We start from the raw sequence: 16,246 nt of genomic DNA on the forward strand, positions 1-16,246 counted from the left end.
CGATTCCCAGTTTCGAGGCGCGCACACCATTTGATTTTCAGGGGGTGTAGTTTGGGTCGGGCATGATATTTTTTGATATTTTCTTATTTTCAATTTGAATGGATACTTTTAGAGGTTCATTTTTTTCACTCATCGGTTTTTTTTCCGTTTTACTAGTGGGCGATTTTTTTTACATAAAACTCCTATTCCCCCGGAAATCAATTGGTGTACCCCTTACATAGATAGAATTCGTATGCGTATTGTTTTTACACTGATGATAAAGAATAATACCACATTTTTGGTGGTGTTATATACCATTTAGATCTATAGTGTTGCCAAATTCTGCCAATTATTTACAGTATAGCTCGTTTGCAATTTGCACCTTGAATAAATATACCACATTATTATAGTGAATTTCTGATGCATACTGGGTAACATTAGTAATATGGCACCCGACAGTAATTGCATATACCAGAACAAAACTATATGCCATTAGACATTGAAAAATAATTTGTTTGCTTTTTATTCCATTAAAAAATTAAATTTTGTCCTCCAGCCTATTTTTTTTTAAATATACCAGTTCGATTATGCATATTGTGTGTATTTTTCCGCATTTCTATAATATAGAATATAGACAATTTTTATTTACATTACTGTTGTGTGTATTTGTTGCCTTAAATATGGAAATTTTAAAAAAAATCCCAAAAACCAGAAACAAACAAACAAACAACAACAACAACAACAACAACAACAACAACAACAACAACAACAATTGTTTTTTAAATCCAAAAAACCCAGGAACAAACAAACAACAACAACAACAACATCAAAAACAAACAAACAAATAAATAAACGAAAATAGACCCCCTTTTTCTAAAGCTTATACCCAATGCCATTATAATAGGCCCCTACATCCAATGACCCCCCCCTTTTTTTTTTCAATATACCTGAAAAATTATTATTTCAGCAAAGCCTCAACTCAGGAATCAACTCAGTCCCCAGATTCCATTTTAAAGTGAATTTTTATTCAGTTTAGATAACTTTCAGGGCTGTAATACTAATTTGAATTGAATCTTTATTGTCAATGTTTGCCACCCAACGACTCCCATTTTAGCAGTCCACACCGAATGATAAAAATAGTGTTGTGTGTATATCGATTGTATTTATCAGGAATGAGCCTTTTATTTTCACAAGGCTTATGATTACTCAAATTCACCTATTTTTTCGTTCACCCAATCAACAAGGAGGGGAACATGAGAATAGAACCCATACTGTCCCCTCTGTCCACACCCAACACCCCAACTAACAATTCCAATTTGATACCACGTCGTATCTCCGTCGATGGTTCTCTCTCGAACCATAGGTCCTCCGGAGTCCCCTTCACACGAATCGTACTCTCCAGTAAATTCGACTCTTTCTCCCGACGCGGTATCTTCGCCTCTCTTGTAGCCAGCGCAGAACATACGTTCTGTGAAATGATCATCTGGAGTAACCTCGCGTCCCTGAGCATCGCGTATGCCTTCCAAGCTGCCCCTACATGCACCGTTTCCTTTCAGTGGGATGGCCAATTGCTGAATAACATCTGGGTGCTTTATTTGGTTTGGGTCGTTTATTACTCGTGCCTCAATTGATCCCCAGCCAGTTACATACGGGAAAGGTGCCCTTTTCAAACCTTCGCCTCTCTTTAACAAGTCTGCATCTAAAATAAAATTAATACTATTGATATCAAATCAAAAGGTGGTTTGTTTCTTAAATCTATTTTTAGAAAGTAAATATTAAGAGTAAAAATAAAGGGAGTAATAATTTATTTTCATCCATTTAACTGGTGGGGCAAATCGGTGGCGTATACTAGGTATTTTTTAGAGCGAATGTAAGGTCTTCCTGCTTCAAACAAACCAAAAACAATCATATTTTGAATGTTTCCGTTCTGCTTTCCCAATCCTTTTTAGAGCGTTTTATTTAAAAGATGTCCCATTTGCGTGCCAAAAATTTCTTGCCCTTCCTCTTTAGACCTTCCAAAAATCTCTTGTCTCCTCTCGACTTGCCAAAATTGCCCGCCCCATCCAGCTCTCTTATGGGCAGGTCATTATTGCACAGCCCCGAATGAATAATGGCTTCCTGAAACAGCATTATTTGGCAATAGGACGGTTACCCCCCCCCCCTCCTTTGTGGTGTTGACGTTGTACGGGGATGTGCCACGGTTGACTTTGTGGTACCTAGCTTACTTTCAGCGTTTTTGGAATATCGATGGGCGGGTTTCAGTGGAGACCAATGCGCCCAGTTGGACGTATTTGGGCAAAAGTTCCCTTAAAATTTTGTGAAAAATGGTAACTTGACTTTTCAAAAAACCACCGGGGTGGGGGTCAACCATTACATTTAACATATACTTATTACTTACTCGCTGCTAATCCAGGTTCTGGGAGACAAATAGTGCCAACTTTACTACCCAACTTAGGAATTGTTGATAATCTCAGCAATGCGATGTCATAATCATAATTCACACCGACATCGAACAGTTCGTGTGATATGATGCCATTAGCTGCAATTGTCAATATCTGCAGGTCTTCCACAAGTTGTTTCCCCGTCACTTGATCAACACTGGTTATTCGTTCGTTGGATCCTAAAATGGACAAATGAATAGAAAACCATGAAAGTATGACGGAAAACTAGACAAGCGAGTCATATAGGCCTACACTCATAGAAATGACTTGTTCGCCTTGTTGGCGCAATTCAAAAGGAGTAAGTTTGGACAACTCAAAAATAGTGCAAAAGTTGCCAAAACAAAATTCATTTTAGTTATCCGAACTTAAAAAATGCTGAAAAAGCTCAAAAAGTTCCGTCAACTAATCAACTTTGTTGGCATTACTTAAAAAGTTGATGTAATTTGTTGCGTCAACTTTTTAAGTAATGCCAACTTCTGAATTCAAGTTCAGGGAACTTAGAAAAATAAACAAAGTTCAAAGAACCAATTAGTTGAGTTATTGTAACTCAACATGTAAGTTGATGTAACTCGTTCATATTAAGTTACTGGTACTTATTGTTTTGAGTTATTCCAATTTGGTACTTTGTTACTTAATTCACGTATTTTGGATCATTTTCTGCACAATTAGCAGTATTTATTTTTGTAATCAGTGCACAATTTTGTATACTATAGCACACCTCTAGAAAATTATGATAGGCTAGTTTCATTTTCTGAGTTGTAATAACTCAATAAAGTAAGTGCAAATGAGTGCGACCAACATAATGATATCGAGTCAGCGTTACTCAAAATTGTACGCGTTGGCATTACTCGGAAAGTTGACGCAACGACTTACATCAGCTTACTGAGTAATGCCAACGAACAATAATATTTCTATGAGTGTAGATATGCCTTACAGGCGAGTCGGATGGCAGGAGCCATATTAGCTAACACTGCAGTGCAATTCTTAACATAAATACTTTCATTATAGTCTTATTGGAAATGGATCAAGGAAGCCAGAAATCGCATATATATTTCCATACTTCTTGTGGTTTTTGAGTTAAAGCAAAAGTCTGCACAAAAAGTAACGCAGCTGTTTTTTAACATTAACATTAACGACACAGTAGTGTTTTCAAAGAAAAATACTCGAATTTAAAAGTTGCAGTTCATAGCGATCAATAGCATATTACGCAGGCATTGTTGCATGCAAAACCTGCCATTATCTTCGCGCTGAATTCAAATCAATACAAATAACTGCAACTTTTAAATTCGGGTTTTTTTGTTAAAAATGCTGCTGTGTTGTTAATATTGAACGACATTGGACAAATGGGATATCAAAATGCGCGTAAATAAACCACCCTCCTTTCTATGTTAGAATATTGTGAATACGATTAATAGTTCTGAAGCTACATGCATATTTATAACGGGTGCGTTACATTTTGTGAAGGCTTTATATCAAAACTGCACGTTTGCCCCTCCCGAGAAATAATCATCCACATGGGGCGGAAGTGGCATTTCTTATATCAAGCCTTGCATCTCTTTCATCACTTTTGATAGAACCCACACCTTTCGTCTTGAGTATTGTGATGTGCCCTGAGTAATTTAATTTGATTATCATCTTTCTTTACAATTGATATAATTTAGGGATTCCCCTCTCAGCAAATTGAATCATTTCTACTTTTGGATGGCTGGGAATCCCCCTTTTCAGTGTGTTGCACAATTGGGAAAGTCCCTGAGATTGTAAAGTGAAAGTGACATCATGTTGGGGGGAAACCCCTAGGAAGTGATGAGAAAGGTTAATGTTATAATTAAGGCTGGAGAATTTCTAAGATCACATCATGTGTTGTAAAATAGCAATTGGCTATTGAAATGATGGGATTTTCCCGTGCTTGGTATATAAGAAAATGTAAACATAATTCTTCACAGTTTTAGTGTTGATCTGGGCTAGCTAATGTGCTTACAGTCCAATTCCTTCAAAGAAAGGATATTGCGAACCAGAAATATTTTATGTAGTCAATGTACTCCTGCCAGTAGTGTTGGAGAAGATCTAGAATACGTCAAAGAGCGTACTTCTCCCAAGAAAGGAATATATATATTCTTCTGTCGACTTGCTGAAGTCTGGTTTATGAAACAACACATCTGTCAGTATAAGTGGAAACAGGGGAACAACTGCAACGCAGTCCTGTTTCTTGAAGAAATTGTGTGAAATGTGAAAATAGCACCATTTTGGAGATAGAGAACAGCGCAGGGAGTTAAGTGTTTGGAGAACTGCGCAAGGAGTTAAGTGTGGAGGATTTTACGCTGAGGATTATAAATGCAAGTGTACAGTGGACTTCGCTGAACAGTGATTTTCGCAGGACACTGAATCAGGATATACATCAAGAACATTGAGAACCTGAACTTTACAATCAAGAATCAACACGAAGAAGATGGCTGCTGGATAAGTAAAATTATTTAAACAGTATATTTGATTGTATTGATGTATTTGTGTTCACTCACGGTATTTAGTTGTCAAATCACAATGTACTTTTGATTAAAGACTTAGATATTGTTAACTTAATTAATCAGTGTGTTTTGTTGTGCATTCTGAAGTGAATTTTGGAAAAGGTGTTTTGGCCTTGAGTCATCAGATTAAACGACTCGTAACAGTATCATCTTTAGGAGATTTTTGCATGTTTGTCCCCCTCAAATATAGATCATGAAACCCTACAACCCGTTTGTAATGTAGTCTTGTTGCGCATGCGATGCGTATTATACTCACCTACAGCAATTATGACGTCATTGGCCTCTTTATCGCCGTCTGCGAAGCAATGTGCCGCTGTCAGAACCCATCCCGTAGAAATTAGACTTCCGCCACAGAAAAACGTAGGCTATACATAAATTTAAAATCATATTAACAACATTAATATTTCGGCAGAGGTATTTATACGAATGCAATCTATAGACTTATTTGAAAATGGGTGAAAGCTGACCAACGAACTAATTTAAGAGGCAAAAAGATTGTAAAGATTGTGGTTTATTTTTAAGATGGATAACGCTTTGAAATTGTTAGTCTCCACGGCAGCCAGTTTGGTTCCGCTCCCTCCACACAAACAGTCTGCCAATGATGACGAACTGGTCCTTTTTGATTGGCTAACGGTTTTCTGACGACGTCATCCAGCTTGACGTCAAACAAAGCTTTCAATTGGTCGATCGGCTAGACGGCTACTTAATTATTCATGAGCAATATTGACCCGCCATCTCGCCAGCTGATTGAGGTCAATCAAGTTCCCGTATGTACAGCTCTACAGCTACATACGTGATTACGTGAAGCCAATCAGAAACGGCGTTATAAGTAGCCATTGGCAGACTGTTTGTGTGGAGGGAGCGTAACCAAACTGGCTGCAAAGGAGACTATGAAATTGTATGGCCTAAGACTATTAAAACCTTAATAAATCCATATAGGTCTTGCACCTATGTCGCTACACAAACCATAACTACACTATGCCACCAGGGCGATGTTCATATTAAAGAACTAAACATTACAAGTCGAAATGAAATGGTTGTTTCTGAAGGTAAAATAAAACATTTAACACATCGACTTTCTGAATATAGCCTATTTCTGTAACATCTTAGGCATTACTGCATAATTTCACCACTGACTTCAGTGGCCTCCGCTAAGCCTTCGAATTGCTTGGCTACACTAAAAAAAAAAAACACTACTACTTCAATGGTCACTATAGCTTAGTTTTTGGTTTCATACAATTAGTCGTGAGGCCGGCCGCTAATGAGCTCGCATTGTAGACAACGGACACAATCAACGCTTGTCATTGGCTGATACGTCATGCCGCCTGCAGCGGCAAGCGGCATGGAAATATGAAATGGGCATCTGGCTTACACGTATTTATGTAAGGAGTGCTATATACACGTAGTTTTAAGGTTAATCTTAAGGAAATAATGAAGTTCATTGGGTAAGTTTAATGAGTAAATTGTTTTCAATTTTAGAATTAGTACCGATCTCGTTTTTATACGGTGCACAACACATGGTTTATATTGTTGAAGATGGGCAACTATTCACCCGGCATTGACGACTGCATAGCCTATCAACCAACCCTCGCCTCCTCCTGAATAACAGGCAGTGGCGGTACCATGGCAAGGAAGAGTGACAGTAGACCCCCCCCCCCACAAATACACACTGTTAGGGAACATTTTTGATTTTTGCTCTCCTAGTGCCACCACATATAGACCCATAAGTACAGCCATACAGTACTGAGAAAATATGGTTTGCCCTCCCTGTTAAACCACGAAGTATTTCTACTTTACCGTAGCTCCTTTGAGTGGCCAATGATACAGTCCCACCATCCATGGCCAGGCACCCTTTGCCGCGTCATTTCCGTTAACTATCCTGCCTAGATTATTATTACCACCAGTAGGCCCACCTCCTTTGCCGCATTTTGCAACTGTGATGAAGAAAATAAGATTGTGTTAAATGACACACTATATAGTTAAATGACACACTATAAAATTTATGACACACTATATAGCCTATCAAACAATTAGGCTTGACTCCATGAAGTTAATTTGGCCAGAAACCTATATACAGTCGTCAACATGGGGGGGTTATATGGATCATTCCCCCTCATTGGAGATATGGTCATTACCCCTGCGGTTTTCAGGTACCGCTTTGGGGGCTGAAGCCACCCGCACTTTGTTAAAAATCATGTAATATCAGCTGTTTTTGGCGATTTTAGACATTAAGCCCCCCGCATAACTCTGAAAGCCCCTCTGATCCCCCGCAGGAACAGATCCTGGACACGTCGCTGCTACAGTTGTCCTTATCAACTTAAAAAATATGACCGAGCGCACTGCAAACCGATATCGCGGTGTAGACATTGTAAAATAATTTACATCTATCTCTATTTTAGCCTCTGATGCAGTGTCAACACCAGGTATTCAATTTACAAGTCCGACTGTAGCCACCAGGATCGGGTCGCAGCCGGCCGCACTTAACAGCGGCCGATTTGTGCTTTTATGCCGAACACAATATCCTTACCATATTCGGTTTTAGTAACAGCCGCGGCCAATTGGTCCACACGGTCGTAATCCTGAAGCAGAAACAGATGTTCACTGTGAGGCAGCGAAGCAATATTTGCAAGTTCATCCTTATCAAATTCACCAACTCCAATGCAATGAATAAACATGTTGTAATCTTCCTTGAGTTGCAGAGCAAGATCCACGGGACTGCCACCTTCGTTGGATTTTCCTATATAATAGAAAATATGAAATTATCATTTAGGCCTACACTCGAAATGTCATTTTTCCGCCATAGCGTTTTAACCCTGAATTGTCTTTAGTCCAATCTCGACCATAGAAAGTTTTCTATATATATCTTAAATGTGATGATTGTTTGTACTATATTTTGGTTTTTTCATCTCATATTTGAAAGAACCAATGTTTAATTGCAACATTTCGAAACCACAAACCAAAACTGGGTGTCACGATGTACGAGATTGGGCTACGAGCATATTTTACCAAGTTCATGAAGTTAGCAATATAAGAATTTGCTTCATTTTGCATAATTTTCTTGTGATGACCTTCAAGATTTTCAGAAAAAGAGATGCTACTTGAAGAATTTATTTGCATAATCATTTCTATTTCTTACCGTCCGTAATAAGAAATACCGCTGACTTTGCCCCATCTCGCTGGGGGGTTCTTGCAATCAGTTCATCCTTCAGTGCTCCAAGTGCTTCGCGCGTACCAGTTCCACCTCCTAGAATGGTATCAGTATAAGTTACTATTGATTAATTAATTAATTATATATAATTAATTGATTTGTAATTTTTCTCCAACCATTTCATAGTCGTATTCTTTGTGTTACTTTACTTAAGCGTTTACCCCCCACCGTCCGACAGAAAATTACACAGCTCAAAAATCTTACCAATTTTTTCCGCATCTCGCTCTCGTAATCCTTCGTCCAGGGCTTGCTTGACATCTTGTTCAGTATTGTATGGGTCTGATAAATGAAAAACGACTGTATGCCGAGAAGCGAAGACTACGGCCCCATATCGCGCACCGGTTGAGCCTATCGCACCAACACCAACCTGTTTGATAGAAGTAGAAAAGTTAAACACTCGCATTAATTTTCATTATAATGTCTTTGTCTTTGTTCAGGTGAAATTGAAAACTCAAACGTTTACAACCAAATTACTTTTTAGACATTCGGAGTTACCGTATCCATAAAACTAAATTGTGGCCAATAGGCCGACGTACCTTTGAAACCAGAGCTTTGGCAAAGTTGATTCCTTTCTCAAAGTTTTGAAGACCAACACTATTGGATGCATCAAAGACGAAGTATATATTCCACCCTCCTTCGTACGTGACGTCGATGGTTCTGCCTATAATCCGATCATAAATAGAAAATATAATTATTAAAATGTGTACCACAGCTTGTTACAACAACTACTTGATACGTGCTGCCGGGACGAGTTGTTAATATTCGCTCAGTATAATAGCCATGTATAGTGTGCGGTAATAAAAACAGCTCTTTTCAGAGCCATCTACACGGCTCTGACGGCTCTTTCCAAAGCCATCTGCACGGCTCTTTCCAGAGCCATCCGCACGGCTCTTTTCAGAGCCATCTGCACGGCTCTTTCCAGAGCCATCTGCACGGCTCTTTTCAGAGCCATATGTGTTGCAAGGTTAGGGATTTCTAGTATCCATACTTAGTGATAGATTATCAATATGCTAATGAACCGGCAACACCAATAATAAGGGCTTTTCCAAGATGGCAGCCCGCATGGTTACATGTGTATCACACAGAACATTTAATAAATGTTTATAGTTACAAGATAACACGAACTTGTAAGATGATGTACAGAAGTGGTAAATGCAGTAAGCATTAAAGAAGAAAGTGAAGGGTGAGTGAGCTCAAAAGAAGAGAATTGGAGCCGTTACAAGAGACTATAAACAGTACTTAGTGAAGTAAGCTTATTAGTTAGCAATGGCAACTAACCTTACCCTCCCACCGCCTGAACCATTAGAGATATACAAAAACGCCCCTGCAAACTGGAAAAAGTTCAAACAGAAATGGACAAATTTTGCAAGAGCTACTGGGGTAAATGAAGAACAAGATGATAAACAGGTCGCTACATTATTAACAATAATTGGAGACGATGCACTTACAGAATATAATAAGTTCAACTGGACAAAAGCGGGAGATGAAAACAAAATTAAGATTGTCATACAAAAATTTGAGGATTTTTGCAAACAAAAGACCAATATAATTTACCAAAGATATATGTTCAACACCAGCACCCAAAGTGAAGGGAAAGTATTGAGCAATATGTCACCAAACTACGCACTCTAGCAGAACATTGTGATTATGGGGATTTGGAAGAGTCGCTAATAAGGGATCGTGTAGTGTTGGGCCTACGTACAGTGAAGCTCAGAGAAAGACTTTTAAAGAAATCAGACCTCACATTGCAAACAGCAATTGAGGAAATCAATGTGTATGAAGCAACAAGAAAACAAATGAAGAAAATTGAAGAAAATAGTGCTGACAAGTCCATACATGCAATGAAGAAATTTGATACTCGCCGCAAGTCACAGACACAGTATGCCAGTACTCGCCGCAAGCCGCAATCCTACGATGCTCGCCGCAAGTTCAAGTCGCAATTCCAGAAAACGGAAGAAGGTTGTTCCAGATGTGGAAGACCGCAACACAAAGAAGGAAACAAATGCCCAGCCATGGGAAAAAGATGTAACAAATGTGGTGGAATGAATCATTTTTACGATCAGTGTAGAACAAAGAAGTCAACTGGAAGAGTTAAACAATTTGAAGAAGTTGATGAGGAAACTGATGAGTATGAAGATGATTATGATGAGATATGTGCTTGTAGAAGTAAGAAAGATGAAAAACAAGTGTATGCTACAATGGAAATTGGAAGTAAAAGAAGAAGAAGAAAGTTTCAAATAGACACTGGAGCAAGTTGCAATGTTATGAGCATCCAAGATTTGGACAATGAATCAAAAAGCATGATTGAACCAAGTAACAAAGATGAGGAACTAAAAATGTATAACCAAAGCAAAATGAGACCATTGGGACACACGAAACTAAAAGTCAGAAATCCAGCCAATGGAAAGAAATACTTGATGACAGTTACAGTCATCAAAGAGCCATACAAACCAATTATTGGCAAGAAAGCAGCCGAATACATGGGATTGGTAGAAATCAAGTATGAGAACATACAACTGGTAGAAGCAGCAAACCAGATACTCGAGGAGTACACAGATGTCTTTGATGGACTTGGACATCTGCCGGGACAGTACAAGATACAAGTTGACAAAACAGTCCCACCAGTCGCGCAACCACCGCGTCGTGTACCAGCGGCATTAAGAAAACCACTAAAAGACAAGTTGGATGAGTTGGAACAAAAGGAATAATAAGTCCAATAAAGAAACACACTCAATGGGTGTCAAGTGTGGTTATAGTGCACAAAAGGACAAAAGGACAAGCTTAGGATATGCCTAGATCCTAAACCACTCAATAAAGCAATCAAGCGACCACACTACCAACTGCCAACAATTGAAGATGTTGCCACACGGTTGACAGATGCCAAAGTATTTTCTGTTCTTGATGCCAAGGATGGATTTTGGCAGGTTGAACTTGATCAAGAATCAGCTGAACTGACAACATTTCATACACCATTTGGAAGGTATTATTGGAATCGACTTCCATTTGGACTTTGCTCCGCTCCCGAAGAATTCCAGAGAAGAATTCATGAAGCATTAGAAGGATTGGAAGGAGTAGAGGTTATCGCTGATGATATACTAGTAATAGGAAGAGGATCTGACATGGACACAGCCATAAAAGATCATGATCAGAACCTGACTAAATTACTAGAGAGAGCTAGAGAGAGACAATTAAAGCTGAACAAAGACAAAGTCAAACTACGATTAACGGAGGTGTCATATATTGGACATCTACTGACAAGCAACGGGTTGAAACCGGACCCAAAGAAGATAGAAGCCATAGTTAATATGCCAACTCCCACAGACCTACCAGCCTTGAAGAGATTCTTGGGAATGGTAAACTATCTCTCCAAATTTCTTCCGAACTTATCGACAACCACTGAGTGTCTAAGAAAGCTGGAGGAGAAGGATGTCGTGTTTGTGTGGGAAGAACAACATGATAAAAGCGATATCAAAGATTAAGTCGCTAATCACAAGCGAACCAGTGCTACGGTACTACAATGTGGCAGAACAGGTTACGCTACAGTGTGATGCGTCCCAAAGCGGACTAGGAGCAACAATCCTACAGAGTGGTCAACCAATAGCATTCGCCTCAAGAGCGCTGACAGAAACAGAACAAAGATATGCGCAAATTGAAAAGGAAATGCTTGCTATAGTATATGGCTGTGAGCGATTTGACCAGTATTTGTATGGACAAACAGTTAAAGTTGAGTCAGACCACAAGCCTTTGGAAACAATAATGAAAAAGCCGTTATACAAAGCACCAAAAAGGCTACAAGGCATGATGATGCGACTCCAGAAGTATAACCTACAAGTTACATACAAACCAGGACGTCACATGTATATCGCAGACACGTTAAGTCGTGCGTATCTGAACACTGATACAGAAGACAGTAACTATGGTGAGGTTAGACAGTTCGAAGAAATGAACATACTGAAATACCTACCAATTTCAGAAGAAAGACTGAAAGAAATCAAAGAGAAGACAAGAGAAGACAAGACACTTCAAAAGTTGCAAAATGTCATCAAGACTGGATGGCCAGAGAAGAACACAGTACCCAATGAGATCAAACCATACTACAACTTCAGAGAAGAAATGGTAGTAGTGGATGACATCATATTCAAAGGAAATAGAGTTGTCATACCTCATGATCTAATACCAGACATGAAAAACAGAATACATGCCAGCCACTTAGGACAAGAAACATGCCTAAGAAAAGCAAGAGAAGCTGTGTATTGGGTGAATATGAACAAAGATATGATAGACTACATATCAAAATGCAGTGTGTGCTCAGCAAAACCAACAGCACAGAGCAAAGAAGAGCTTCAGAGTCATGAAGTACCAGATAGACCTTGGTCGAAAGTGGGCACAGACTTATTTGAAATAGATGGCAGAAAGTATGTCATAATTGTAGACTACTATTCCAACTATTGGGAGGTTGATTACCTTTCTGAAGCAACTGCAGACATCGTAATTGGCAAGATGAAATCTCAGTTTGCAAGACACGGCATACCAGATATAGTCATTAGTGACAACGGACCACCATACTCTTCATCGAAATTTGAAGAATTTGCCAAGAAATGGGAATTCAAACACATAACGTCTTCCCCAGCCTACCCTCAGTCAAATGGTAAGGCTGAATCAGCGGTTAAGACAGCAAAGCACCTGCTGATGAAAGCTAAAGCATCCAAGAGTGATCCGTATTTGGCTATGCTAGACTATCGTAACAGTCCAACACAAGGATCTGAAACAAGCCCAGTACAGAAGTTGATGAGTCGCCGAACAAAGACTCTCTTGCCGACAGCATCAAAGTTGCTTAAACCAAAAGTGACAAAAGCTGTAAACAAAGAAATACAGAACAACCAGCAAAGACAACAAAAGTACTATAATCAAGGAGCAAAGAATTTGAAACCCTTGAATGTTGGTGATAGAGTTAGAGTTCAACCGATTGGACACAACAAAAAGTGGAAACCAGCAACAGTAAAGAAGAAATTGAACTTTAAATCCTATGAAGTACAGACAGATCAAGGACAACTTTTGCGTCGTAACAGAAGACATCTGAAGAAAACACAAGAAAGTCAACAAGACGACGATGATCCAGATTTAGACAGCAGCAGCAGTTTCAAGCCTGACACAGAAAATAACACCGCTCCGCCAATACCAGCAGCTGCAAGACAAGATCAAGATCTGAATTCACCACAACAGAAGAAATTCTCCAGATTTGGCAGAGAAATCAAGACAAGAAAGCCACTGGATTTGTGAATGTGAATCTGTGCATCATAGGGACTTACAGACTCAGTTATTAGAAAGTGTATAAATACATGTATTTTGAGACTGCAATTTAACATGAATTTTTTTATGTTGCATAATAGAAAATATGCTTATAAAAATATATTTTTCAAAGTGAATTTGGTTTGGTAGTGTTTTCATGAGGATCCAAAATTCAAGACAAAATTTTGATCAGCAAAAGTCAGAGTATGACACTGTTTTTTTTCAAAAGTTTGTTTGCTATTCAGCTTCAGAAAAAAAAAATGAAGCAATCAGAAAAAAATGTTTTGAATTGTGCCAGACAAGCAAAGTTATGCCATGTGCATGTAGTTGTCACACATGCAGTGTATAAAGTTAAGTTGCAGTCCAAGTGTTGAAATTGTTGTTGTTATGTTATTTTTTCTTGAAGAGTCAGAATAATACTCTTCTATCTAGGTGTAGAGCAATCGGATGCACATTGCTCAATCTTCAGAACACAGGATGTGGTTGTCCACCCACATCTCTACATAGCACACATGAAAATGTATTGTAACAGACATAAGAACTTCATAATTTTGTTTTGAATACCAAAATTTTGCGCTAATTAAATGCTGTTGAGGCCTATTGGCTACATTTTCTTGCAGCTACAAAAGGTAACCCATGAAAGTTCATAATATTGTCTGAAATCAACAAAGCAATTACATGCAACCAAAATGGTGTGTGAAGAAAGAAGATGTAATCAAGCAGTTAGTCACACCATGTAGATCACAAACAAGCTGTGACAAGGGCAGAATAATCCCTTAGCTGTTTGTGCAGATTAAGGAAAGTCTACTCCTTAGTCTGAGAGTTGTAGTTTAAGTTTAAACTCTAATCAGTTAAGAGTTAATGTGTTGTGAGTTACCAAAGTTGAAAGTTTCCAAATTCCAAATTAATCTTAAAGATTTTGAATCTGAAAAGGATACTTAATTTTGGAAATTGTTTTTAGTAAAATTTCAAAGATCATATAGCTATATAGCATATCTTGTAAAGAACATTCAGAGACACTAAAGACAGAGACTATAAAGGAACTCTTTGTTATTTCAATGATGAATCGTTTATTAATCATTTCAAACAAAGTTATAAAAAGGAAAGGATGTTGCAAGGTTAGGGATTTCTAGTATCCATACTTAGTGATAGATTATCAATATGCTAATGAACCGGCAACACCAATAATAAGGGCTTTTCCAAGATGGCAGCCCGCATGGTTACATGTGTATCACACAGAACATTTAATAAATGTTTATAGTTACAAGATAACACGAACTTGTAAGAATATGCACGGCTCTTTTCAGAGCCACCTGGTTTAAATCGAAATGCATTTCTATTCCCTATACTTTTAGTAATTTGCATAAGTACGTTTATGGGTGACGTCATTACATTTAGTTACCTTAAGGGTGGCTTATTGTACATACCTAATGCAATAAGGGCGTCGTTCTCTGCAGTGTCGTTTGCGATAGCAGCTGTTTTATTGTTCAAATTTGCAATAACCTCATCAATATCGTCAAAGTCATTTGCCGCTAAAACGAAAGAAAATACAAGTGATAAATAAAATGAACGTAATATACATGAAGTGCAAACCTATCCGCACTTTAAATTGTAACATCCACAAAGTATCAGTGCAGCTCCCAAAATTCCATTGTTCCAAAATTTGTGATAACCAAACAACTAATCACCGATTTGGAAAGCAGGAGGAAACCGCTGATCTTGGAGAAAACCTGCGAGAGCGAGCATGGACCGGGATACACCAAGTTCATATACAGTCCTTGGGCACAGCCGGCGCTTGAACCAATGCAAGACGACTAAACAATCGCTGCGCCAACTCGCTTCCCCAATAACAGAGTGCATTAGTATAGGAGAGGGCGTGGTTTGTTGGAATATTGAGATGTTCTAACCTTTACAAGATGGTTGCTCGCCACTCCATCCCCCTAAGGTCCTGTTACATACACGTTCTTTGGATCCAATCAGTGCGTATCTCGCATTACACGTGAATACCACCCTGTCATTCCAATTGTAGCCTGTCCCTGTCTTACGGCCATTGATAGGTATTCCTGGATTTCCACAACCTGTGCTACCTGTTACCAAAACATGTTGAAAAGGAGAATTAGTGTTTGATAATATTTATAGAGGTTATCCACTTTACTTATGTGTGACTTCTAACAAAAGGCGCTGGTTCCCGTAGTATTCCTCATTCAAACCAATTCATTGCACGACCTTGTCGTTACCCGCGTGTCTTTGTCGAGCTATTTTGAAACAGTCATGGTTGCACATGCAGGTACTTCTTTTGAAAGTCTTAAACAAGGTATATAGCAGTCGCTGATTGAATATACAACCTATAGAACACGGATAACCTCTATTAGAGACAAGTCTGCACTCCAAAATTAAAACGATTATCCGTTTTCATGGTTATGCAGACCTTGCCGTTTGAGGTATTTCAATGTTGAAGCCTACGGCCAGGTCACAGATCCCCTCCCTCAAAAAGGCAATCTGCTTTACCCTTAAACAAAGCATTATATCAATATTATATACAGTATGGTTCTTGTACTTAAAACAAAGTGGCGTAGATTTCTGTTTGATATTGGGGGATGGGGTCTGAAAAAAGTTCTTGAAATATAGTGAATCCAGAACTGTTTGGCGACAATAAAGTTTCTGGTACAAATGCGCGCGAAGCGCGTGAAAAATTTGGCTATTTTGAAACTAAACCAATGAAATATGATGCAAAAGTGGAGTAAATGCACGCGAAGCACGCGAAAATTTGCACTTCATGATGCAGTCATGTCTACAGTAGAATTCAT

At 38.6% G+C, this 16,246-nt stretch overlaps 1 protein-coding gene across 2 annotated transcripts in view; it reads right to left on the reverse strand.

Annotated features, from left to right (window-relative positions):
• Nucleotides 1-521: 521 nt before the first annotated feature.
• LOC140138742 (complement factor B-like) overlaps nucleotides 522-16,246 on the reverse strand; it is a 25,057-nt gene continuing 9,332 nt past the window's right edge. Inside the window, exons 8-17 of one of the 2 annotated variants that reach the window (XM_072160503.1) lie at nucleotides 15,347-15,526; nucleotides 14,867-14,971; nucleotides 8,687-8,811; nucleotides 8,355-8,517; nucleotides 8,079-8,186; nucleotides 7,470-7,679; nucleotides 6,740-6,876; nucleotides 5,199-5,307; nucleotides 2,378-2,599; nucleotides 522-1,678 (exon numbers count right to left, since the gene is read on the reverse strand). In XM_072160503.1, the coding sequence (XP_072016604.1) occupies nucleotides 1,182-1,678; nucleotides 2,378-2,599; nucleotides 5,199-5,307; nucleotides 6,740-6,876; nucleotides 7,470-7,679; nucleotides 8,079-8,186; nucleotides 8,355-8,517; nucleotides 8,687-8,811; nucleotides 14,867-14,971; nucleotides 15,347-15,526 (1,856 nt within the window). In that variant the 3' untranslated portion in view covers nucleotides 522-1,181. Of the gene's footprint in view, nucleotides 1,679-2,377; nucleotides 2,600-5,198; nucleotides 5,308-6,739; nucleotides 6,877-7,469; nucleotides 7,680-8,078; nucleotides 8,187-8,354; nucleotides 8,518-8,686; nucleotides 8,812-14,862; nucleotides 14,972-15,346; nucleotides 15,527-16,246 lie in introns of both variants that reach the window. The other variant, XM_072160502.1, reaches the window with a different exon arrangement.

This window comes from Amphiura filiformis, chromosome 18 (genome assembly GCF_039555335.1).
Source record: "Amphiura filiformis chromosome 18, Afil_fr2py, whole genome shotgun sequence".
Lineage (NCBI taxonomy): Eukaryota > Metazoa > Echinodermata > Ophiuroidea > Amphilepidida > Amphiuridae > Amphiura > Amphiura filiformis.